Raw genomic sequence first — 25,993 nt, 5'->3', positions numbered from 1 at the left:
AAACAACCAAAGTAGTACAAAATGGCATAGATGTTGTAGGAAATGTTGTTCTAAGTAATCTCATGCACAGACCAGCAGAATTAACACCACACACATATTCTGGCACAAAGAGCAACCTACAACCCCAGGGCATCACATGCTTTTTCCTCTTTGAGCAGAAGACCAAATGTGAACAAAAACGAAACATACCAGCTACAGCATGGGGGTCTGAGTAGAACTCCTCCAACTGGGAAGTGGAACAGTCCAGTGCTGCCTTAAGCTTCTTCAGTTTAGAGGCTCCTGCAGCGATACGGAACAATCCCTGCAACAAGAGAGTCCTTAAATGTACTACTAAATATTTACATAGATATTGAAACTACTGAATGTGGAAGAACATTGCTGATAATATATCAAATATAGAAATTTGATTCATTTGCACATGGAAGGAATTTTCACAATGATAAGAAAAGGTTTAGAAAGGAAGTGGCTGTCTTGTTTCACTACTATTATTAGAGGCAGTGGTCTGGGTGTAAAAGAAGAAAGGAGAAGTGAACTATACATTAACATCAACACTTGCGGTCACACTTCCACAGTCTCAAAGCCTGAAGCTAAAGTAAGGGTCCTTCATTCCAGGAGGTCTGAACAATAGGGCTGCACGACACAGACAAAAAATGCTCGATAAAGCTTGATCTGTTCAGTGAAGCTGTCGGATATCACAATGACAATAGGAGAAGTGATAAAGTGCCCCCTTGTGGAGAATTTGTACCCTGTGAAATCTGAGTTCCATGAGGTGCTTCAGTCTAAAACCAGTCGGGATTCTCTGAACAGCTTTTTTGTTCATGTTTGCACTTACAAACACAGGTTACAAACACAAAAAACGTATATTTTTATTTTCAAAATAGGCCTACAAAAATTAATAAATGTACTGTTGCTGTGAAAACTAAATCTCATCTCTCTTAAATGGTAAATTTATAGGAGAAACAAAAAAAAAAATGCTAGTTTGTAATGAAGGTTCTGGAAGAAAGCTTCTTATGATGATGCAGATTTATTTTGACAGTGGCCATCACTGCTTTAAACATTTTACCATACAGTCTATGCATTTTACAGAGAGTCAACACATTTTAAGCATTTTTGCAGGCTAGTAGTTCAGGATAGAGCGTTTTTGAGCTGTGAATGTAAGCTCATTGCAATATAGCCAAATGGTTAAGTTAATCATTCCCCATTTGGGAGAGCAGGGTTCAAGCCCATGCAGGGAAGTACTTGTTGGGCTTCTAAAGCTACAATCTGCTTATGTCACTTTGGTGCTCTGTGTGTGAGGTAATCCTGCCATTGAAGCACTCAATGATTCATGCCTCATGTACAATCATATTATGATCAAAATACAATTTATTCTGCAGCCCTACTAAACAGTATTGGGCAAAGGCCACACTTCTGGTAAACTGGAAAATTTATCCAGATGAACTATTCCCAAATACAGCTGATTATAACATTCTGAATGAAACAATGAAATAGAATATTTAGAAGGAAATTAAGACAGCAGCTGAATGTAACATAGTAATTTAATCGAACATATTTCTGCATATTGCAAATGCGATATATTCCAATATTATATTCCAATATATTTTAACACAATCCTTCATGTACTTGGCCTGCATTATTGTGATCAAAATTATGTTAGTTGAATGCCTTGATTTATCCAAACAAACATCATCTGAGATTGATCAGGATGCTCACAGCACACAATAAAACATTCAGTGCTCGTTTAAAAGCTCATTTCCATACTGCACACTTCTGTGATATCAGAATCGCAAATGTAGATGGCGTGATAACAATTCAGGAACAGAACACTGTGCTTCCCTAAACCCCAGCAGTTTCGTGTTTTTTTCCTGATCTAGTGCACATGATGTAATTTATCATCTAATTATCAAGACTTTATGACTTGAAAGAGATGTGCTGGAGCAGGAAAAACCACACCTCATTGGACCTTCACTAAAAACAGACGTCAGGTATGGAAGAGGGAGAAGGCAGCTTGGTCAATTTATGGAAAAATGTGTTCAGAATTGAGATGCTGTAATGGTTAAATCTAGGCTAAAAATTTAAGATTTAATTGAGAAACAGCTCCATGAACTCTTAACTGTAACTCTTAACTCTTAACTGGAACTCTTAACCTTGAATGATTATTGATGACGATGTATTTTATTTTTTTTTTATTTTAATTATATTTCTTATTATATATTAAAATGGCTAAAGGTTTAAAGGGTTTTGTTCCAGCAGTAATGATACTTTACTTTCCTTTACTGTACTTCTATTCTTTTTATATTAATTTAATGTTTTTATTATGTAAAGCTGCTTTGTGATATTTTTATGTGTTCTCTGTAGAGGATGTTTAAACTTATTTTCTCTTAGAAAATCAGCAAAACACATAATTTGACCAGTGGTTTTCAAACTTTTGCATACAACTGCAAATTGGTTAATCTACCATCAGTTATAACAGGTGGAGCCTGGAGCCATGGTTTCAATGTTTACTGTTCAGCAAATAAACTTTCGCATTGGCAGAACCGCTTTGAGTATCTTTGTGTATTTAAAGTAGTGGTGCAGGACTCCTAACGTTATATTCACCTACCGCTATGAATCACTCTTATTGACAATCATTTTCAGGTCTGATTTTGGTGGTCAAAATAAGTCAGTGATCAATCTTTTGAGTTTTAACCTGTATTACAGTCACTGCACTCTATTTATGGTTTATGGTGTGAAGTTCCAACTGAAAAAAGTAAAACTGAGTATTGGCCCTAAGACAGCGTTAAATGTCAATCATCATTAATGGTGCTGAAAATTCCATATCAGTGAATCCTTAATCTCAGGCCTTCGCTTATGCCCTGTAACATGTAATTTCGTGTGTTTTAGATTCTCTGTGTTGTTCAGTACCTCCTCTTTCATGCCAGTCTCCAGCAGCATCATCACGCATGCCTCTATAGGGAGAGCAATCTCTCTGTTACTGCGCTTCAAATGTTCCTCCAGTGCTGTGCCAAACGCTGGCTTCTCCGTCCACGTGTCTGTACAGCAGAAAGAGAGAGGGAACAAGCTTAGGCTATGTTTTATTGTCTGCCAGCACAGGTTGTATGATTTGAGTTATGACGAGAAGCAGTCAGAAATCATAACAGGCGAGTGTTTCCATTAGGATCCAGACGGCTCCACAGCGTGAGCTGATTTACACTCAGTATCGGACACGGATACCATGTGAACAGAGTCTGATGGGCCAACTGTTTGCCAAGCTTTGAGTGATTGACTACGATGACTTAACCTCATGGCACTGTAACAACATTCACCACTGTTTAACTCTCACTCATAGTAACTCAAGCTGAAAAGAACTTCAGGAACAGATGGAGAGAAGCACTTCTGCATTACAGCAGAGACAACTGCCAAAATACCAACCGACTCCCTTTCTAAACCTTGTCACTGTTCATTTTCATTTTAATCATTACTGTTAACAGAACTGCTACATGTCCTGTTTTCATCATGGGAATGTAAGCTTTGGTGAAAGCTCCATATTAAACCACTAGCAGGAGGATAAAGCAACGATTTCAGGGGACTGAAACAGGGCTGTCAAATACTCAGTTCTATTTTTATAACACGATATAAAAAAATCATTGATAACATTTCAGAATTTTATAATATTTTTAAATTGTATCACAATATTGCATATTTTATATTATTCTACATGTCCCTCTTACAAGACACAGAGCCTGACAGACTCATGTATATGCATTTTCAGCCCACATTCCACATTTTTTCATGTGTATCACAGGTCACTGGCACATTCTCAGAAATATTATTTTCTAATTAACTTACTGCACTTCATGTTTACCAGAAAAAAAAGATCCGCACAGATCACCTTTGGGTTCTGTCAATGTAAAAGACCAAAATCACTGTAGAATAAGAGTTCATTTCACACAAATGTATATCCACCTGTTATTTGTAGACAGCTAACATGAAATCTTAAGCGGAAAGAATTACATTAGACTACATTGTAGATCAAAGTTGCATGTAGCTAATTTAACTAATCTTCATTTTATATTATCGAAAAAAATAAAAAAACAAATGGACATAGTGACTTACCATGTATTTAATGTACGCTAAAAAAAATGGACTTCTCAACAACCCATAGCAAAGCGCTCAGAGTTATTTATAATCACTGTTCATGCTGAGTTTAAAAGGCGGAACAACAAAGTTGTTGTTTTCCATTACAGGTTTAATACTTCCTGAAAACAAGACATCCTGTTCAATACGCAGATTACAGCAAAACAAAAGAAGCAGAACACAAAGTTCCTGTTAGTGCGCCAACACTCCATTTATAGTCAAAAGTTTTTGAAATGACAAAAAAATTCACAAACAACCATGCGAAAGTGCAACCATTTTGGAGAACATTCGATTTCATGATGGATGTTATAATAATTTTATTCATAAGTTCATTTTAGTTGTTTTTATTTATTATCACATTTTTCAATTTCAGTGTTTTTTTCAGTGTTTTTCGGCTTCTGTTTCTGGCCCAGTATGTCCTGCATTTTGGTTTCAGCTTATTGGTTTCATTTAGATAGCACCATTCATACATTACAAATGTAGCTTGAAGTGTTTTACACTAAACAAGGAACACAAAACAAGGAAAAAATAAAAAGATGTACAAGAAATGAGTAAAATAGGCAAAAAATGTGACAAAATAAAAGCAATGACAAAAATACATTTTTGTGCAATTTATTGTTTTACTCATTACTCATACAGTCATATGCATATGTATGGGTGGCCATAAAATGTGGCTAGTGCAAAAGTTATGGCACCTTTTATACCTTGTTGGGTTATTTTGAGCAAATAAATAGAAATAAGAAAGTACAATTTACAGAATGCCATAGTAAGTATGCAATAAGTGTATTGTCTGTAGAGGATGTGTTAACTTATTTCCACTTAGGAAATCCACAAAACATGAGAAAAGATACATTTTATACCTTGCTGTGATCTGATGGTGGGCAGAAGGCTTTCAATGGAGACCAGAGATCTTCTGTGGTAGTCAGCCTGGGCCTCTAACAACTGATAAGCAAACAAAACTTCATTAACCATAACCATCACAAAAAGAACACAGAAGAAACATTTGATGAAAGCCAATTCTGACAATTAATTCCAGAAATTCTGCTGCCTTTGAAGCAGTAACTCAGCTCTTAAATGCAAAACACTAGGAAAATGCTTGAACTCAAGCTCCAGTAGGCTTGTGGATCTTTAGACAGCACAGGAAGAAACTCACCATGACATAATAACGAGCATATTCTCCCTCCTTGGAGGAGAAACTGTACATGTCAGCAGCCAGCTGATCCTAAAGAGAACAGATGGGGCAACACTTAATCAGCAAGAAAAGAATTCTGCAACGTGAGACATTTCATGTTTAACAAACACAATCTTAACAAAAACATGTCTGGCTGCTCAAGCTATGTAAGATCACAGCAGAATTAGACATGCAGGTAGTTTACTGAATTTCAGCTGAGAACACCAAACAAAAAGCACTGCTGTATGTACACTTCTAAATCAGTCCACTGTACTAAAGCCATTTCACTCATACAAGCAGGTGGGCAATATAGTGATATGTTATCATTTCTGTAATAAATCACATGACAATAGAGAGAGCTTGTAAATAGTAACAAACTGTGTAATTTAACTGCATAAACTGTATATTAACAGTGAGCTGATTGGATGTCCAATCCATGGAAATCCATGATTTTCCTCTTGTTCTTTCTTAAATATTTTATATTGCTAGCTTAGTTTATGTTGAATAAAAAAAAAAACTGAGGCGCTACTATTTTGTACTATTTTGTCCGCTCCACTCAGTTCACAAAATCTTGTGATTACATATTGTGTTGTGAAAATGTTGTGTAGTCCTGTGATCTTATATTACTACCATATCATCCATCATCTGAGAAGAACATATAAAGCGTATTGTTGTAAGCAAGCTCCATTGCCAGCACCCATTTCACTCATATATGCCAGAATAACTCTTCAATCAGCTTCAAATTAGACAACATAACAACAATCTTGTATTAATCTGCACTGCCTGTGTAAGTTGTCTTTCTACAACCAACCTACAATAAGCACTTTGTCCATTCCAGTCATAACCTGCCATGATTATCAGGCATAAGAAGAATGTGCTGGTGTAATTGCTCCTCAAGCTCCTACCTTTCACACACCCTATCTCAAGGTCATGAGGAGATAGTGAGACCCTCCCTCAAAAGTGAGAAAAAGTAAAACCCCTCTGCCATACCTTACATATCTCTACTTTGTTATGGGCTTCATCCATCTCCTCCTTGAGTGAGTCAGCTTTGGCAGCCATCGCCTGATTGTTTGTGGCTGTGAGAATCGCCTTGGTGGCCTGAAGATATCTGGATTAGACAACGACAAATGTGAAATGTGCACCAACACCACAATGTAATATAATGTAATCCATGTAATAAACATATAAGCATGTTTTACGCTGCATCCATGGTGTAATGATACTACATATACATTTGTGATGTTTGTATATGTTTGACATCACATTTGATTAATAGGTTTTATAGTCTCACACCGTTTCTCAAAAAAGAATATTAAAATGCATATCGTAACACTCTAGTTGTGTCAGATGTTCACATCATTATGGAATGAAAGGACTGTCCTTGTGCTCACCTTGCTCTTGCAGAATCATAATCCAGTACAAGCTTAGCTAGCTGCTTCCTCTGCTTCAAGATATTAGGAATGTCAACCTGTTGGCAGAAAAGGAACGTAGAAATGTGGACTTAATATAAGGCTCTATGCCATGGGAGTAATATATAAAGCAGGATTTCTCAGTAAAGCTGTATAGCTTTAGCCCAAAACGAGGACTGTCCAATAGAGATGTCCCTTGTGTCTTCTGTTGGACAGTCTTGACCTTTGGCTTTTATTATCTGCCTAACTTCATATATTGGGGGCAGTTTGAAGTTGGTAGTTGTGGTCACCTCTGCTAGTTGATTGAGTGGGTCCAGAATGTCTCTCTCCAGCTGGACCTCGTGTTGGCTCTGCTCATAGGCAAGCTTATTTTCAGCTTCCCCACACACCTCCATCATCTTCCTATATGGGATCACAGATACACATACACACTGTTAACAAAATGAAAAAAGACCAAATTGGACAGAATCCAAAATCCAAACATCAGGGGGTCATTTAAATGGGGCAATGCCACACCAACAAACCATCATGCCTCACTAAAACTCATAACTTTTTCTACATGCTTCTACAACAGGAGGCAAAAAGTTTGCATGCGCTGCTACTGCTTGCCTTGAGCATCTGATATAACTGCCAACACCAATTAAAACAGGAGGATTTTTGTGCACGAGGTGGCTGGTAGCCTAGTGGTAGGAGAAGTGAGCCATCAACTGGAAGGCTGTGGGTTCAAATCCCGTGACTGACTAGGTATACCTAGTTGTGCCCTTGGCCAAGACACTTAACCCCCACTACCCCAAGTGGTGCTGCTCTGCTGGTGATGCTGTGCTGCTCCCCAAGTGGGCATAGTTAGGCAGCAAAATGACAAATTTCCCTTGTATGACCAATAAAGAACATAACATCACTTTATCTTCGAACTGGCTGTCGACTCTTTTGCGTACCAACTCAGACTGAAAGCAAACGAGCTGTTCCTTTTTAAACGAAGATAAAAAATAGGCAGATCTTTTGACAATGTAGCTGAAAAATCACACGACCCTCCCTCCTAGATCTCCTTGGAACACGCCCCCTCATTATCCCCAAAAACCTACTTGTTGTGTTAGTTTGTCTTTGGTTTTGTTCTTGGTGGTTTTCATGCAATTCTTAGCCATGTTTCCAAGAGTGCCTCGTTAGTTCTTCTGATTTTTTTACTTTTATCTGATGACTGGCTGATTGATTTGGGTGCACTTTGCCCAGTCTACCCATCTTGTGATCCCTGCCTCTCGACATTCATCAAACATCAACATCTGACTTATTCCACTTTTTAATGATAGATAATATTGCTAACGTGGCTAATTTTGGTAAACAATGTTACTGAATAATGAACCATTTGGTACCTGAGAGAAGCAGCTCTTATTTGTGAGCTAAGCGTTCTTGTTGGTTTTAACCAGTGACAGGACTTTCAATAGTAATCTGTGACTTGTCATATTTGATGGGTTCTTTATACTGCAGAAACTATTTCAGAAACAATATATAAATACTGTAGTGCAGGTACAGAGTCTCCCTGAGCTCTTAGCATTTTTACTGGTTTGTTGGTCATTTTGATTATTTTGGTTGGTCTTATTTCTCAGAAGTTTTCTTGATAGAAATACTTTCTTTTGTGTCATAAACACAAAATATCCTCATGCTAAAGGGTCAGGTCTGTGTGTTTTTTACTTGTTTTTTTAACCACAAGGGTGTTTTATGTTCAAATCTACCAGTTCAGCATGTGTTGCTATGTGCAAGTGATAACCATGAGCTTAGAATGTTCAAAAACGCCTCACTTTGAGGTATCCGTTAATATTTATCCATTTCATTTCCATCTGTGGAAATTTCACAGACAATTCACAGGACATGAATATCAGCCAACCTATATATCAGTTCAGCTGTACAGAATGTTATGATGTACTGCTCTTCTGCTTCTGTATATATTTTACGTTGACGTGCAGAAGCTTAATCAGCCTGCTTTCTATTTTGACAGCTTCTGGTCCTTCTGTATTTTCTGGATGTTGCCACACTGTACAGCAAACACATTGTCTGCCTACAATAATATGTGACCTCACAGCTGTCATGCTGATTGTGTGGGTATGTGATCATCATGGGAGTAAGAAATCAAAGCAAAGAGAGCATAGAGACTGTTGCTTTAGCTGCTGCTCATTCAGCTTACTGACCAGCTACAGACTGTCATTACGGTAATAAATGAGAAAAGCACTGTTTTAATCAGGTCTACTGATTAAAACAACACTGCTCTTGAGAACTTTGTGCTTACAGAATTAGCCTATCTTCCGTTTTTTTAGAGGGAACTACAAATAGACAGACACTTCAGTTTCTCGCTTTCCTGCAGGCCTAGGATAACTCTAAAAGTGCTACCCAGCAGTTCCTGAAACTCAGACGCAGAGAAGACCTTCGTCTGGACAGTCAGTCTGCACTGTCAAAAAGTATTAAGTTCCTTTAAAATACATTAAAAACACTACAAATGATGCCTTGCTTTACTCTGCACACTTCATACTATTTTCTCTAGGCCCAAATCACACGTGAACTCACCCGATCATGGACTCATCTCCTAACTGGCTCCCTCCATCCAGCATGGCCTGAGAAAGGCCTGACAGAGGCAGCTTTTTCTGAAAAGAAAGACACATAAACATGAACCATGTCACACCATGCGCATACTCTGTGTAAAGTGTAAAGGAATTCTCCTGAACCCTAAACTTATCATTCAGTTATTAAACTTTATTCATTTAATATTCTATTGAGTAACTACTATGAATTATTTGATAACTACAATGCAACTATGTAAGTGTTGTAGTCACAACACTGAGAAACTGAGTGTTGGCCCACACAAGTACCCTTAGGGTTTAAGAGACTAAGACCCCAAATGGACCGGCAGTCATGTGACTGCTGTTTACTCACATGTCTCTTTTCCACATCTGTGCCCACGTGACCCTGCAGACAGGAGACCAATTTCTTGTGTGCATTATGTGAGGCCATCCGCACCGTCTCCATGCGGCGCTCAATCTGTAAACAGCATGTACAGTTTAACCTTTACTAATAAAACATGTATGCTTATTGTTTCTCACTCAGATCACTAAAAGGAGCAGAGAATTTCTGACAGAAGTGCAGGTTTTATTTGTATTATGACTGTAATATGATTTGAATATGGTGAAATTATTGTTATGAATACAATCTTGTTTTGCGGAGTGAAAACCCCAACTCTACGTTTCGCTATATTTTGGTCTTTTTCTTTTTACACTGATACTAACAGAGGGAGGTCAGAACTGGAGAATCAAACCCGTCAATACAGAAGGTAAATCAAATGTGCGGTACTGCACAAAAGTCAGAGACCACCCTTCATTTATTTAATGTCCAGGTAAAAAATTCATTAAGCACAAGCTATTCCTTTGTCAGGAGAAATTACTGAGGAGATTATATATGAAATAGTCCACTTGCATAGAAAGAGGCAAGTAGATAAAAAGTTCCAAAAATGTGAAAATGGGACCCCTAACAACAGTGTGACCATCAGATAAACAGCACTTAAAGCTTTCATCTTTGAGAGACAGCACAAAATCAAGCTCCACTCTTGCTTCAGATCTGCAAAAAATCCACAAGTGTCCCTGTCCTTATTTCCACTGTGAGAAGACAACTCAATATTATGGGTCTAAAAGGCTGGGTAGCTGTTAAGAAACTGTTATGAAAAAAAGGAAACCCCAGAGTCCAGACCTCAACATCAATGAATGAGTTTGAGATTACTTTGATCTTGCAAAGCAGAAAATGCAACCAAGTTCTAAGACCGAACTTTGGAGGTGTGGAAAAAACATTCCTGCAAATTTCTTTGTGAAACTAAAAGCAAGTTTCCCAAAAAGAATGTAAACTGTATTAAATGCAAAAGATGGGCACAGTAAATACTGAAAAATTTGTAACAAATGTGTTATTAGTTATTGTAGTTGTGTAATTATGTTATTGTAATTATGCCTACAATTAAACAGTATAGCAATAGCAAATGATAATAACTCCAGACTTCAAATGGCTAATGATATAATGTGTTGTACACACAATATAAGTAATATATATTCAGTCCAGCTTGCATGGTTCGCTAACATTTTAGTGGTCATTGCGTTGGATCTGGACAATGATATACCTTTTATTTGTTTTAGAAATGTTTTAGGAAAATGACTATTTCTAGTCTAGTCATATATTCAGGGCTATAGCACTGTGACTTGAATTTGATCTCTGGAATGCAAACATGTTAATGAACACTGACCAAAAAGGAAAGCCCTGCAAGAGCAAGAGCAATTTTTGTGTGTGTGTGACAGGATTTCAGTATGACTGGTACTTCGTGGTGCATTTTCTAGTCACCTCTCTCCCATTTTATTTTACCACTGCACACTTTATAGTAGGCGGTGTATCTCTTCCTACTATTTGTTTGAACAATAGTCCAGTGTCTGTTCCTCAAAATCTGCAGCCTATAGCTGTTCCTCTCTGGCTAGCTTCTACCTCACAGGAACCATGAAGCAGTTCATCTTTCACCCATTGATCAGCATGTCATAGGGCGTTTTCACACTTCGACCATTTCAGCATCTCAAGTGGACTCAGACAGCTGAGTCATGTGAACATGCCATATTAACTCAGAGAGCTCTAAACAGTCCCAAAATGAACTAAACTAAGACCACCTCTCGTTTTGCTGTCCGAATGATTTATGCATGGTGAAAACAAAACTGCTGCTTTGCGTTTTGCTTTCTGGTTAAAAGACCTCAAGGCTTATAGTACATAAATAGCCACAGTCTTCCACCACTTTAACAATCAAATATTACATATAAGATACTACTATTAAAGCCTGCTCTCGTGACAAGATAGCAGCGATGACTTACAGTGTCAGAAACCACATAAGTGAGTCTATTTGAGACGTGGTTTAGGCACACAGTTTGCAAGATTCTTATTGGTCAGGTATACAGTCTTTACAAAAGTTTGAACACCCTTGGACAAATTACACATCCTGTGAATTTTGTAAGTGAAAATAAGCTACACATTCACTAGAGAGAACAAACTTAATTCTACTATTTTTCTGCACATTTTGCTGAGTTTAGATTACTGGGAAAAAAAAAACATAACCTTTGAACTTTCGGCCAATTTCTTAGATATTTTTCTCAATATGTTCAATTCAGCAAATTTCACAGCAGTTGTGAATTAAAATATTCAAGGGTGTGTTCTCTGTAGAGAATGAGTCAACACTTTTCCACTTAGAAAACATGTAATTTGACCAGGGGCATGCAAATTCTTGCATACACCTGTAAGCAAAACTAAAGAAAAATAAAAAATTGAAAATTAAAGAAGCAAACTTCAGATACTAAAAATATCTTAGTTGAGATATGTATTGAGTTGGTAATATATTTCCATTACTGCTTGACACACACCAAACACTATGACCATCCACAAATGAAGTGGTCAATGTTAATTCTCTCATAACAACAGCACATATCAAGGTTTGGGATATATTAGATGGCAAACAAACAGTTGGTTCTCATAGTCGAGGTGTTGGATGTGAGAGAAACAGAAGATGTTAACACTTGAGTGACTTTGACAAGGGCCAAATCATTATGGCCAGATATCTGGGGCATCTCTGTAAAGGCAAGGCTTCTAGGATGCTCCTGGTCAGCAGTGCCGAGTACCTAAAGACAGTGGTCCGAGGAGGGTCAAACCAGGAACCAGCGACAGGATGCAGGGTGCTTAAAGCTCATCGATGCGCAAGGGTAACAAAGGCAATGCCGTCTGATCCGAAACGACAGAATGGCTACTGTGGCACAAGTCAGAGAAATTTTTTATTTTTACAGAAGGAATGTATCACAACATACAGTGCATCGCACCCTGCTGCATTATAGGGCTGTGTAGCTGCAGACTGGTCAGACTGTCCTTGCCAACCCCTGTCCACTGCTGAAAGCACCTATAATGGGCAACCTTGGAGCAATGGAAGAAGACTGCCTATTCCGATGAGTTCTGTTTTCTTTTACATCACGCAGACGGCCGGGTACATGTATACCGTTTACATGGCACCAGGATGCACTGTGGAAAGAGGACAATCCGGTGGATGGAGTGTGATGCTCTAGGCAATGCTCTGCTGGGAAACCTTGAGTTCAGGCCTTCATGTAGAGGTCAATTGGATACATGCCACCTTCATAGCAATGGTATTCCCCTATGGCATTGGCCTCTTTCAGCAGGATAATGTGCCCTGAAACACTACACACACATTGTTCAGGAATGGTTTGAAGAACACGTCAAAGAGTTCTAGGTTGCCCTGGCCTCCAAATTCCCCAGATGTCAACCCAATTGAGAACTTGTGGGATGTGCTGCAACGATGGCCTCTTTTCCACTGCCCAATGGTTCTCAGAGCTGTACTGTGCCTGTCTCATGCGAGCGGTTACAGTTTCTTTTTCCATCTGTGGTACCAATAAATCAGAACCAGGAAACACTGAATAAAAAACTACAGAAACGAATGGCTAACTAGTAACAGCTACATACACAGAACCCACCACAAAACATGTTTGATTTCATCTGTCACTCCAAAATCAGTCTTTCAGTGCACTCTCAGCTCCTTTATCCTCTAAACAGGTGGAATTTGAGCATCGGTTACCGAAACAGCCCGAACTGCAAAGGGTTAAACCTGTAGCCAGCTAACTTCACTAGTATTATCATCGCTTCAACTCAAAGCACCACAGACCAATTCTATTTTTTATACTTCTCTGATTTCAACACCATTCATTAAAATTTACACTGATAAGCCTTTATCCTCTAAACGAGTGTTTCTAAACATCAGTTAGCTGAAACCGAGTCTGTACTGCAGTGGGAAGCACCACATACTATTAACGTAGCCTAGCAGTCCACAGCTCTGTGTCGAGTCGCGTCTGTGTGGAAAAGCCAGTAGAAACTTTTCCCTCTGTGCTTAGAACCGTTCAGGCCTGCAGCAGAAAAGAGGCCAATAAGTCCGATCTGCAACGACTCAAGGATTTGCTACTAATATCTTGGTGTCAGACACCATAGGGCACCTTCAGAAGTCCTGTAGAGTCCATGCCTCAATGGGTCAGAGCTGTTTGGGCAGCACGAGGACCAACAGCACTTTAGGAAGGTGGTAATAATGTATTTCACCTACATATGTGCATATATTTCAACATATTGACATATACATGTGCATATATTGGCATATATCTAGCACATACATTTTAAAACATCAGATATACTGCACATATATTTTTACAATGAGCAAATATATGCATGGAGGGATAAGAAGACTTTAAAGCTATGACTCTCAGTCTTACTTCTTCTCTTTCTTAATGGCAGATGCAATCTGGCCCTACAGCACACAGCTGCCAGGAGGGTTCAGTCATGGTCATGGTCTACTATATGCACCTGAACCTACTTTGGCAGCGAGGGGCCACAGAAAAACCAGTTTTCTCATGCATACAGTTGGCCCAGCAACCAGGAAGTGTTTGCCAAGATTTTGCATGCACACACAAGAAAATCCCATACAGTGCCCAGTAATCCTACAGTTTCAGTCAATCAGCAGTGGAACTGAAACCGAAGAAGTCAGGGTTGTTTTTTTAAGGCTTCAAGTTCTGCTTTCAGCTAAAACTCATGTCCCTTTAGGGACAGAAATTTAAACGAAATTTTATGCAAGAAAGAGCAATCAGTTCTTGCAGCTGTGGTGTGCATTCAGTGCATGGCCTATAAAAGAAGGAGTGAAACAGCTAAAGAAAAGAAAGAGCAAAAAATAAGAATAACGTTCCAATCTAAACAGTATTTCCACAGAGAGGGGAAATGATGATGAGTCTAAAGCTGCCTGAGGCAGCACTGTCCATGCAGGGGTCAAACTCACAACATCCATCACAGAGGCACGGCCCATTACTGAACCCTCCTAGAAACAGGATGATCCAGAGTCAGTCTCCAAACTAAACCTTAAATCCTGGACAAGGCTGACATATCATTTGGATGATAAAATCACCTGTTAATAAGGTTGCATGGATTTATGGACATGGAAAGGAACCCATCAGATAAAGCATAAAACATCACTGTAAATTTTACAGAAGAAAAGCACATTCAGGAAAGTGATGCTATTTTGAGCAGAAACCAAACATAGTGTTGAGCACTAAGGTTTGTGTGTTCCAGTGTAAGTATGCTGGTTGCTGATTTACATCAGCATCGTTTGTTTTGTTTGTGCCCTGTTTTGAATTGTGTGTATGTTTCAATGTTTCCACGCTGGCTAAGCACTTTGCTAAGTATCGGCTGAAGCAGCAGCCGAGAGTTACTTCACCCCGTGGCTCAGACCAGCCCCTTGAGAATCTACACACCGCACCTTATGTTAGGTAAGACTTAACTTGGAACTGAAAATAAATGCTGATTGTGCTTTTGGAACTTCAACTTGCTTAAGTGCGACTCACTGAAGTAAAACAACCAAGGTAAAATGACTGGATATTACCGTTGAGCAGCTAGCTCCAGCCCTGAATCTTTCAGAAGGAGAGAAAGTTCCCCTGATGAAATTATAATAGTATAGGATTTTCCAAAAGCGCCTATACCTGAACTTCAGGTGGGGCTGTGTAATCGATAATCACGATATATGTCAAGCTAATTATTTTTAAATATAGGCCCTACCTACTCTACACTGCCCCTACAAGGCTTCCCAGGCCAGTCACTTGAGTGACTGTATGCCACTCCTTTGAGGTTTTCCTAGCCAGGCCAGGTATTTCCCTGCCAGGTGGGGAAATATGTGTCTGTTTCAGTGTGTTGTGGATTGCCTTGCTTATTGTTGATTGTGTATTTTATTAGTATTCTAACGTGTCCTTGGGTTTAAGAAAAGAACCATACAGAACAATTATTATTATTATTATTATTAAGGAATCTCTTATTTGAAAGTTACTTACTTGTTTTAAGGTTTAGTTTTAGGGTTAAGCCATAAGGTAATTTATACACAGCATGTTTTGAATTTATACCACTTAAGTCTATGTGAATTTTTTCTGTTTATTTGAGTTAAAAAAATTGAAAACTGAAAACTCATGTTTGACAATTCAATATTGACAACTACCAATCATATAAACAAAGCACTATTTAACTAAAACTATTGGACTCTCTTTTAATTTGGCCATATGAAATTATATCAGCCAATATTTTTGGTTATTCAAATTCTCGATTACTTAAAATCAGTATCAGTCAGAACCTAGTTAGAACAGAAAATGCCAAACTGCCCTCAAATCAGCAGCGAAGGGTGACCTCTACCAACCCCATTGATTACTCCATGCCTAGTAGTCCAGTATCAAGAGGACACACTACATCTCCTCCCCGCAGTTCTGTTTGACTTGTCTCGACAGCGTAAGTTTATGGAGCTGTTATTGGCCTGCCTTTCTTCACTGGTGCACCAAAGGCAAGTCGAAATGGAGAGTGAGCAGGCAGTTAAACTTCGACCCTTGGACCTGAAATGCATGAGTGGAGTTGGAGCACAGTGTATGAGGCCTGGCTGCACTCTCAGGTCTGGCAGGAACTGTTACTTTCCTTTTTGTTGGGGAAAAAAAAACTGGCAAGGCGTTCTTCAGTTACCACAGCCAACATGTTTGAACCTGAGTGCCATTTAAAACCTGTTGGGTTTGGACTGATGGATCTGAATGCTTGTTTCAATGTCAGTCTTGCAGCCTGTGTAAATATGCCTGTGGATGACATCACTAAAGATGGACTGGTAGGAATAGCTTAACTATTGCATCTCTTTACTGATGTCAGTTGCAGTAATTTTTAATGATCTCAGTAATTTGTACTCCCTAGGTTTTAGATCAATATGTAAAAAGAACAAATAAAGGGTTTAATTCCAAAAATGCATTAAATGTTGCTTTCATGAATTTTCCTTTTTCTTCATGATATACGTTGCTGGTAGTGGGCTTTACACATACTAGAAATCAGTGCTATGAGTAATACCACCTTTCAGTAAAGAAATAAAAATAGATTTTATGACAAAGTGTGTTATGTATCAGCTGTTATTCTTCCTTATTCAAACCACTCCTTGTTACAAATGAATATATAGCAATTTGGAATGAAACTCTTCAAATGTTCTTCATATAGGAAGGAAGCCACCATAGTTTCTAGATAACAGTGTTGACTAGTAGCTTAGAATTAGCCCTTTGATTCTGGGACACAGCCAGCGTGTTTCTAATTTAGTCACTTTCACTTAAATCACACAGTCACAGAGAAGTGTCCAGGCTAACTACTGCTAAAAGTCAAGTCTGCTTTCTTACACATGGTGGGCACAACCAATTGGATTCACTCACTCAATTACACGGTGACATCAAGGCTAGTATCAAATGACCAATGACTGCCTAGACTAAAAACGTAACTGCACTGAATCAAACTCTAATGTGTACATCATTTCGACATTTACATTTTAATTGGCTTAGATCAATAACTAGCATGCATATCTAGAGGTGCGTTGAAACAAGTATTTTCAGGCCTCCAGGCCTTCCAGCCATTCTAGGTTCTGAACGGGCTGTGTGCACTTACGTCAGTATGGCTTTAGTGAAAAGGCTAGAATAAAATCGACCAGCCATGCAGAGTAAGTGTGCTAAGTGCTGGATGATCGTGGCCTTGTGAACAGATCCATACTGGAGATTTTTGGGGACTTCTTTCTGTGAGATCTGCAATGAAGTCATACAGAACTATGCAAAAGAAAGAAGAGGTGAAAAAAGAGAAAAGCCATGAGGAGAGACTGAAGGTCAGCTGCAATAGGTTCGAGAGATGATTGCACTGAGACGGAGAGGGGTGTGGAGACTGGACAGATAAAGGTCTGGACTATTTCTTGGCAGCAGTGAGGAAAGCACCTCAGAAAGTGATATGATTGATTTGATTTGTAACTCAAAATCATTAAGAGAATCCCTTACTTGCATTAAAGAGCCGTGTCCTATATTTTTCTTGTATTTACTTCTTTCTCCTTTTGCTATGCCTTTAAAACTGATGTATGTATAAGAGCCCTGTTCTGTGTGGCTGTCCTATACTGTGCCTCATTCTGGGCTGAAACATTCCTTATAACATCATTGTGAATGGGCAGAGCTAAACTGCATGAACAGGAGGATGTATGTAAATGTGTTGGTTTTTGTGACATCACAAAAATAATTGAACTTAAAATGGATTGATTTTGCAGTTTAGTGTTATACATGGATCATAAATAGTGGTGAGTGAATGGTACATTTTGAAACAATGCTTGCATACTACATCAAACATTTTTTGGCTAAAAACTTGGAAATATTCCAGGATATAGGAGTCGAGCTGAAGTAGGTAGTGACTGAGAGTGACAGGCTGACATGCTAACTAAGCAATAAACAAAAAAGAGAGAATATTTACCTGTAGAAGGTCATCGCTGAGAACTTCTGTTTTCTCCGCTCTGAGAAAAAAAAAAGAACACAAGCAGTTAAATGGATGTTAAATTATAATACAGACACAAGAGTCTGAAGGGTCAATTCTGGAAAAAAATATGCAGAAATCTGACTGAGCTAGTATGTTTCTGCATTACAATGTGTGAATAATGTTCCAAAACAACTCTAACTACAACTCATTCCACTGTATTTCAAGGTCTCACTGCAACTAATAAGTAACTTCAGTGACCAATAAACCATAAGAATGCAAAAATTGCATAGGCAAGAATTAGTCCATGTCAGACCCTGTTGGAAAATCTCAGACGATGAGAAACGGATACAGTAAAGATGGTCAGTTTTATTAGCATCATTTTTCTTTTTGCCTTTCTATCTTTTATTTCATAACAGAGGTGGGTGATATGGCAAACATAATATCACGATACTTCAAGATACTTCAAGATGGACAGTAAGTCACAATATACATTTTTTGACATCTGATAAGTTGGAAAAGATGACATTTAAGCCATGACATTTATACTATCAAAAACTATAAATACAATAATGTGCAATAAACATTTCACATACTGAGCTGCACAAACTTCAACTGAACAGGGCTCATTATCCTCTCTTTGTAATCAAATATACACTTGGGAAGTGTTTTAAAAAGTACTGATGATACCCAAATATGCTCAGAAAGGCATCCTGTGATATAATGTGACATAATTTATTACAATAACAATAAATATTGTCGTTCTGATCAGCCCTAATCTAGAATTAACACAATCAACCGTGCTGTCTCATTATTTAAACACCACTTTCAGTCTCATTGCTCAGAAGTTTATGGGAATTTGCCTACAACATTTTGCTGCCATTATGCAAAGCATCTGTTAAAGGCCTTGCAGACCACATCATTTACAACTACAGCTCACAGATAAAGTCCGCTTAAGACACTCTCCTGTCAGAAAAAAAATCACTTCCTGCTTTCGGCATTCCACACTGTTTGTTATGGCAACAGGGAGAAAAGGGGTGGACACCTTCCACACTTTTCTCATCAGAGAGAGTAGATGTTAGAGAGGATGGGATGGTAGAAAGACTATCACAAAGCATATCTGAGCACCATGCAAAGAGGAATGCGCTAGGGGTGGGTGATATAGCAACTAGACAAATTATGCTCTCTTTGTAAATGGTTACTTAATTATTACAATAACAATAAATATTGTAATGTTGCCCAGTTTTAGAATGCACAATATCAGATTAGAAACGGGAAGCACAAAAGCACATTCTTCTTGCATTTATTTCCCCCAAGGTTCTCTTATGATGTTTGTTTCTTTATTCATTAGAATTAAACAGGCTGTTTTCTTTACTGCGCTTTTACATTTGTTATATGAAAATGACCTCTGTTCTGAGGTACTGCGTCATTCAAAAAGCAGTCTGGACTTGAACACTTCTCATAACGGAAACATGAATGAGTAGGTTAAACTGCATGAACAGGCTAAACTGCATGAACAGGCAGACAGACGACACCGTGCAAAGCACACGAGCAGAGAAAGTGCAGGCAAATAAGGTCCTGCAAAATCACTAAAAAAACAGAGAGAGAGAAAAAGAGAGAGAGAGAGAGAGAGAGAGAGAGAGAGAGAGAGAGAGAGAGAGAGAGAGAGAGAGAGAGAGATGAGAGATCCTTCTTTTGCACTGATTAGAAGATTATTTGTTTAGCAAATTATCCCCATTATTTCCTTCCTGTTAGACTTTAAGAACCTGGTCATCTTGAGAAAAATGCACAAGTTTGCACAAAATGCAAGATTTCCATAAAACACACAGTTAGACTTTGACAGTCTGCTGTTTCTACATATCTATTAGGGAAACAGTGGGACAGGCAAGTGTGCAAACCTCATTATAACAGTTCAAATCTCATTATAAAAGCACGTGCTCGCTTAAAAAGGTGCCAAAACGGTTATTTGGAGTGATGCACAGAAAAAACATTTTCGGTTCCCTAAAGAATGTTTCAGTGGACAGTTCTTTAAAGAATCGTTTTGTAAATGAGATGTGCGGCTGTGAAGAAACTTTTTAAAATTGCCACATAATATGGTCTAGGAAAAAAATTAAATTGGTGTGCTGATAAATAAATATTAATAAAGTGAAGAAATCAAGACTCAATCCACAGTAACCCAGTGTATTGAATATCGATTTGAAGTACTGTTCCGCAGTAAATAGGTCATTAAATGTTGGTTTGAAATATGGGTCAAATCTGAACATCTGTCCAATGCTGATATATTTTTAAGCAAATATCTGCCAATACCAGTATGATTCTGATAACATTGCGCATCCCCAATGCAGAGCTGTTACATTTGCAGTTAAAAAGATTCTTCACACTCATACATCTTTAAAGAACCATCCATCGAAAGACTTTTTACGGAACCAAAAATGGTTCTTCTACGGCATTGTCCCGAACACCCCTTTTAGGCACCTTTATTTTTAACAATGTAGTTACAATACTGTGACGACAACAAACTTACCACATCCCGTACCTAGCTCACAGCAGCAAGACCCTACGCCATTTATATCTGATATCAGCATGAGAAGCACACAGAGCACTGTAGATCGTTATTCTGGGCGCCAGCGTGTGAGAAACTGTTCTTGTGTTTAAAGCCAGCTCCATTTTACACCCCCCCATACTACCAATCATTTTACCTCAAGCACTAGAACAACAGCAGAGGTCTGGCAAACACACAGGCACACTTACACCAAATCCTGCTCTGCTCTTTTACTGGGGTGGTCAATAGGCTCCAGCTGCAGGCAGGAGATCATGTGTATTATAGTAGGCTGGGTGATGCAACAGTGCTAAGGCAGAAATATATATGATGCTGTAGTTCTGAGCCAGCATGCTAGTCATACTTGTCAGTTTCCCCATTAGGCTTCTGCATGTGCACAAGATTCTCTGCAGTCTAGATCAATGAAGATAAAGCCATTGCCTAATATTCAACTAACAGAAAGAAATGAGGCCTGCACTTTGGGCAGCCCTGCTTTAGATCATTTGGCCCATCAGAAATTTACCCTAACACCATAAATGATTTATTAAACTTCTATTCTTCTTTATATACATACATATATACATATATATATATATATATATATATATATATATATATATATATATATATATATATATATATATATATATACACACACACAAAAACTCATTCTGAAGCCTGTCCACCTTTATTTGCATATTGTTTTTTGTCTTTTTGGCCCTTTTCCCATCACAAACACTCTACGCCCCATCCCAAGACAAATTTTGGGCAGCCCTGGACTAGAGTGTATGGTGTGTCTAATACAGCCCACATTACAATACACACAAAAAATATGACAGTTTAAATTTACATGATTAAATGTGACAGATAGTTGCATACAAATAAAATGTGTTGATGTAATACATTTGAGTGCAACGAAATGCCAGATTTTAATCATGTAAATTCAACGTGTCATTTTTTTTCAGCGCACTAGAGACAAGGACAAAATAGCAGTACTGTTATTATATTGCTACACTTTGTACATTATTGCTGTACGTCTTGCAATAAATTTAAGAAGCAATGATAATTCAATAATGTTAATTAATAACTGGCCTGCATTACTTTGACCTAGGAACTTTGTGGGATTACAAGACCAGCTTGATTAATGAAAAAACAACCACAGAAACTCATTTGGAACTGCAACTGCTTAAGCACATAGTAAAAACACTGTGATTGATTACAGGACTCATTTGCATATCCCATCCTCTGTAGCTTCATTTGTACTGTAGAGCTGAATGGTTCCCACTAGGGCAGCACGATAAATCATATTTTTATCGTTAGCATGATATGAGCTTCTGTGATAAAAATATTGTTAAGAGCTGCGATGACAGAACAGATCAAATTACTTCATACACGCAGTACCAGAGAAACATCATTTCACTGCTGCACAAACCATCAGATAAGGCCAACAAGTGCTTCTCTGTGCTAAGCCTGAACCTTGCTCTCCCACAGAGAAGATGAGCTAAACAGCCAATCACAAAACACATGTGTACAGCTCACAAATTGCTCGATCCTGAACTACAAGCTGGTAAAAATGCATCAGACATTAGAATTGTTCTTTTTAATCAATGGTGCTTTTGTAATTTTGTATTTTGCTCTTGGTTTAACGAAGAGGCATCTCAAATTTCCATTTACACATCCAAAAAAAGTGTCTGTACTTGCGTCACGTCCAGTCAGAGACACACTATTTTAATGGTAATTTATCGCTTCTCATATGCTCATCCTGATATCCAAAAACTTTATCGAACATCGCATTTTATGTCCAAATCACAAGGTCCAATCACCACAGAACAGGACTGATTCCAGCTAACTGATGCTTCAATCAGTTTAGAGGACAAAGACTTAAATCTGAGTTGGCCAAGTCAAGCGGTGCTGGAGTGACAGGCTGTCACTGTGGGGCACAGAGCTGTTTGTTAGCTGCTGCGGAGTCACTGTCGTGTGTAGTTTTACTTCTGTATTTCCCACTTCTGATTTAGCAGCACAACAGACGAATGAAGAAATGGTGGTCGTTCACACAAGTATTTTTGGGCTGTTTTGAGGTGTGGCACAAGAGTGATGTGAATGTACAGCGAGTATTTTTTGACTGTGGTTTTAAAATTTAAAATAATACCAGATCATGAGGCACAAATGTGACATAAATGCACATAAATGTCCATACCGTGAAAATAATGAATCATAAACCTGGTCTCATGAATCCTATGCAAACGTGGGATTAGTTAACCATGTTAAAGAAACTATAAACTGTACTGCACTAATATGCTCTCTTTTTAATAAATCATGCAGTTCTTTAAGTACTGATGATATCCACAATATGCTCAGAAAAGTGTTTATGAGAATAATAAAAAATGTATCATGATAAATATAACATTTATATTGCCCACATCTACATACATCTTTCATTATTCTGGCTGAACTCACCACTACCGTGACCCTGAAATGAGTTCTGCGACCAAAGCTATAGCTCAAATGACTCTGAAAGTGAACAAAAAGCGAGAGCTACCAGAAGACGATCCATGTATAGACACGAAGGCAAAAAGCCACAAAAGCTGAACTGATAGCCATGGACAGAGCAACATGAAAAAATATCCACAAGATCCTGTTACACAGGCAGAGAGCAGCATCGCTTCAGGAGAGAGAGAATTTTTAGATTCCCATCAATATTAAATTAGCATTGATTTGGTGTGCAGCAAATGGATGTCAGGCTTTGCGTAGGCCTTCGGAAAAATCCTAAAGCCAAGGCTTCATATGCCACTGTCAGAGAGTGCTGCTTACATAGGCCTAGTCCATATGAGTATGATTAAATCCAATCAGTACAATCACATATATTTAGCCTGAAGTGCTTCTTGGAATACTTTCCCATGGCAACATTAAGAGTTTAGCCAGTCCAGGCAAGCAAGACTTAACATAACGTTAAATGGACTTAAAGAATGGATAATGGTTTAGCGGTCTGTAATTCAAGAAGTAAATCAAACTCCAAAGCACCAGTGTACCGTGTTTTGTGGAGCTGTGATTTTGCCTTCTGGTTAGAAAGAATCTTCAATGCTGATCTAGGAAAAGCTTGTCTTTTCCAAGTCCTAATTTCATTAGAAGCCGACCTGGAGAGCTAGTCTTGGACCAGCTGCAAGGGTCTGATGGTCAGACTGAATGCAGTGGAGCACTGCAGGCATACAGACATGCTTTTCCTTGCCCCATTTTCATTTGATCGGTTTATTGAGCTCTCCAGCGTCTTTTTGTTCCCCGTTTCTGGAAAAGCCTGCACGCTTTATTGGAAACCGCTGCTAGGAAATGCTGTGGTCATCAGTGTGTTGGAAAGGGCACAACCAGCCAGCCTTCAGTGTGCCAGCCACACACTCTGCTGTTTTGGATAGATGTAGTTGGATGAGGTGCAGAACACTCCTGTCAAACTGGTGCGAGTTTACACTTTTATCACTGCTCTCTAAGCCAGGTTCCTGGACCAGAATTAAGTCTTGTATTGGTCTGAGGAGGATTACTGCTGTCAAAGACAGTCCAGAGCTTGTCAGCATTGGAATCATTTCTTAGTCCATGTCAGGCTTACTGGACTATAATCCACAGTCTGAAAATTTCAGTAAAAGATGAAATTAACCATAATGGATATTTAGAGTTGAGAGGACCTAAATATATAAGCCATGAATAGACTGTATGCTTCTTCATCACAAGGTTCTGATAAGCCTAACCTCTGATGGTTATAAGGAAAAATAAGGTTTAAGGAAAATCAAATTTACATGACTGGTGCCCAAACACAACACTTGGCTATTGCTTGGTGAGACACAGAACTATTTGCATTAAATCAGATTTTGTCAGAAATATCTATAACCACTGTTACAGCCAATGTGATAATGTGGTGACCGTGGTGGTCCCTCCTGTTGAACTGGTCTGTCTGCTGTCACAGATTGTGTGTGCCAGTAGCTCAAGTCTGCTGAAATAAGATTTCACTTAAACCAATGGGTTAAAAAAGCCGGTGTTACACTGCGAGGCTGCAATAGCTGAACAGTGTATAATGACATAACCTAGAGTGGATGACCTCAGGACAGACTTTGGCAGGGGGAAACAGCACAACAACAATGTTCTCATAATGTAATGTTTTTATGAAGATTTTCTCTTTTAAAGTAACACTTGACTTTTTTGTTACAGAAGATGTTTGTTACAGATGTTATACAATATATATATGATAAACATGTTATTGTTATTGTGACCACAAACTTTTATATGTCACCTCACTCAGAATGACTGAACTTAAAGGAGAGCTGTCAGATGTCTGCAAAGCTTTCTGCTTTATTTATGGCCAATAACATCCTGTCCTCGATTTGTTTGGTCGGCTCGGTGTGTGACATTTTTAGATGGCAATATAGTACATGCTAACAACAGATGTGGATGGCAGAGCCAGTTAACTTATTCATGATCATCCAATCATACACTGTGACAATTCTACTTCAGACACTGTCATGGTTGATAAGACTACATTTGGGTAAAGAGGAAAACTTACACCAAACCATTCCTACAGCTTCACACACAGCTAATTGTTGACTGGATTAACTATAGAAGCAAACCCCACTGCTATTTGATTCACTAATCATATCAGCTATATGTATTTAAATAAGGTATTTGTGATTTATGAGATTTCATGGCTTGCACATGCTTTTCTTTTGATCACAGCAAATTCTTTTGCTGTGTTTGCTCTGTAGCATCTCCAAAACTAATTGAAGCCATAACTCATCTGGCTGTATCGAAACGTGGCAGTGTGCTCCAGCCTGGGAAGCAGCTACAAGAGCTGACCCTGAGCCAGACCAGATCTGCATTCTGCATTACGTTCTCTGATTTACTGTATCAAAGACATGATGAGTCTACCAGCAGTCTCTCTACAAACCACACATATATTAGTGGAGACCTTTTACAGGCAGACTCCAGGAGAGTAAAAGTCCTCTATACTGGATGTTGTTGGAGAAACTGTCGTTTTTGGGGATAAACAATGTCTGTTACAAGTAGTTATAGTACCAAAAAACACTGCACTTTTTTGTCTGTTTCTGGTTCACCACTTCTTCTCTCTTTTTGTGAACAATTTAATTTTTATTTTAGAACATTCTGGACATGCAACACATTTTAGGAATTCTCTTCTCATTTTCAACGAAGAGACCCAGCTATGAGTATTGCTGGGGCAGTATTGATAACACTTAATATTACAACATTATAAAAATATATTACCTTTACTTTTCTGTCTAGTGAATACTCCCTCACTTTTTATTTATGTAAGCATTATCCACCGTGTGCTGAGCATGCTCTTCCACTGGTTTTGTAACTAAGATATCTCAAATTTATGGAATGTCATCATGGATA

The 25,993-nt window shown here is 38.4% G+C and overlaps 1 protein-coding gene across 3 annotated transcripts in view; it reads right to left on the bottom strand.

Annotated features, from left to right (window-relative positions):
• arhgap17b (Rho GTPase activating protein 17b) overlaps positions 1-25,993 on the bottom strand; it is a 46,164-nt gene that overhangs the window by 17,100 nt on the left and 3,071 nt on the right. For all 3 annotated transcript variants that reach the window (XM_036590355.1, XM_036590358.1, XM_036590357.1), the window contains exons 2-11: positions 18,064-18,103; positions 9,616-9,720; positions 9,250-9,326; positions 6,987-7,098; positions 6,679-6,755; positions 6,278-6,395; positions 5,270-5,338; positions 4,977-5,058; positions 2,905-3,032; positions 190-301 (exon numbers count right to left, since the gene is read on the bottom strand). In XM_036590355.1, the coding sequence (XP_036446248.1) occupies positions 190-301; positions 2,905-3,032; positions 4,977-5,058; positions 5,270-5,338; positions 6,278-6,395; positions 6,679-6,755; positions 6,987-7,098; positions 9,250-9,326; positions 9,616-9,720; positions 18,064-18,103 (920 nt within the window). The remainder of the gene's footprint in view (positions 1-189; positions 302-2,904; positions 3,033-4,976; positions 5,059-5,269; positions 5,339-6,277; positions 6,396-6,678; positions 6,756-6,986; positions 7,099-9,249; positions 9,327-9,615; positions 9,721-18,063; positions 18,104-25,993) is intronic.

The sequence above is a fragment of the Colossoma macropomum genome, unplaced genomic scaffold (assembly GCF_904425465.1).
Source record: "Colossoma macropomum unplaced genomic scaffold, Colossoma_macropomum, whole genome shotgun sequence".
In the NCBI taxonomy this organism is placed as follows: Eukaryota; Metazoa; Chordata; class Actinopteri; order Characiformes; family Serrasalmidae; genus Colossoma; species Colossoma macropomum.
This window is presented reverse-complemented; position numbering and strand designations above follow the sequence as displayed.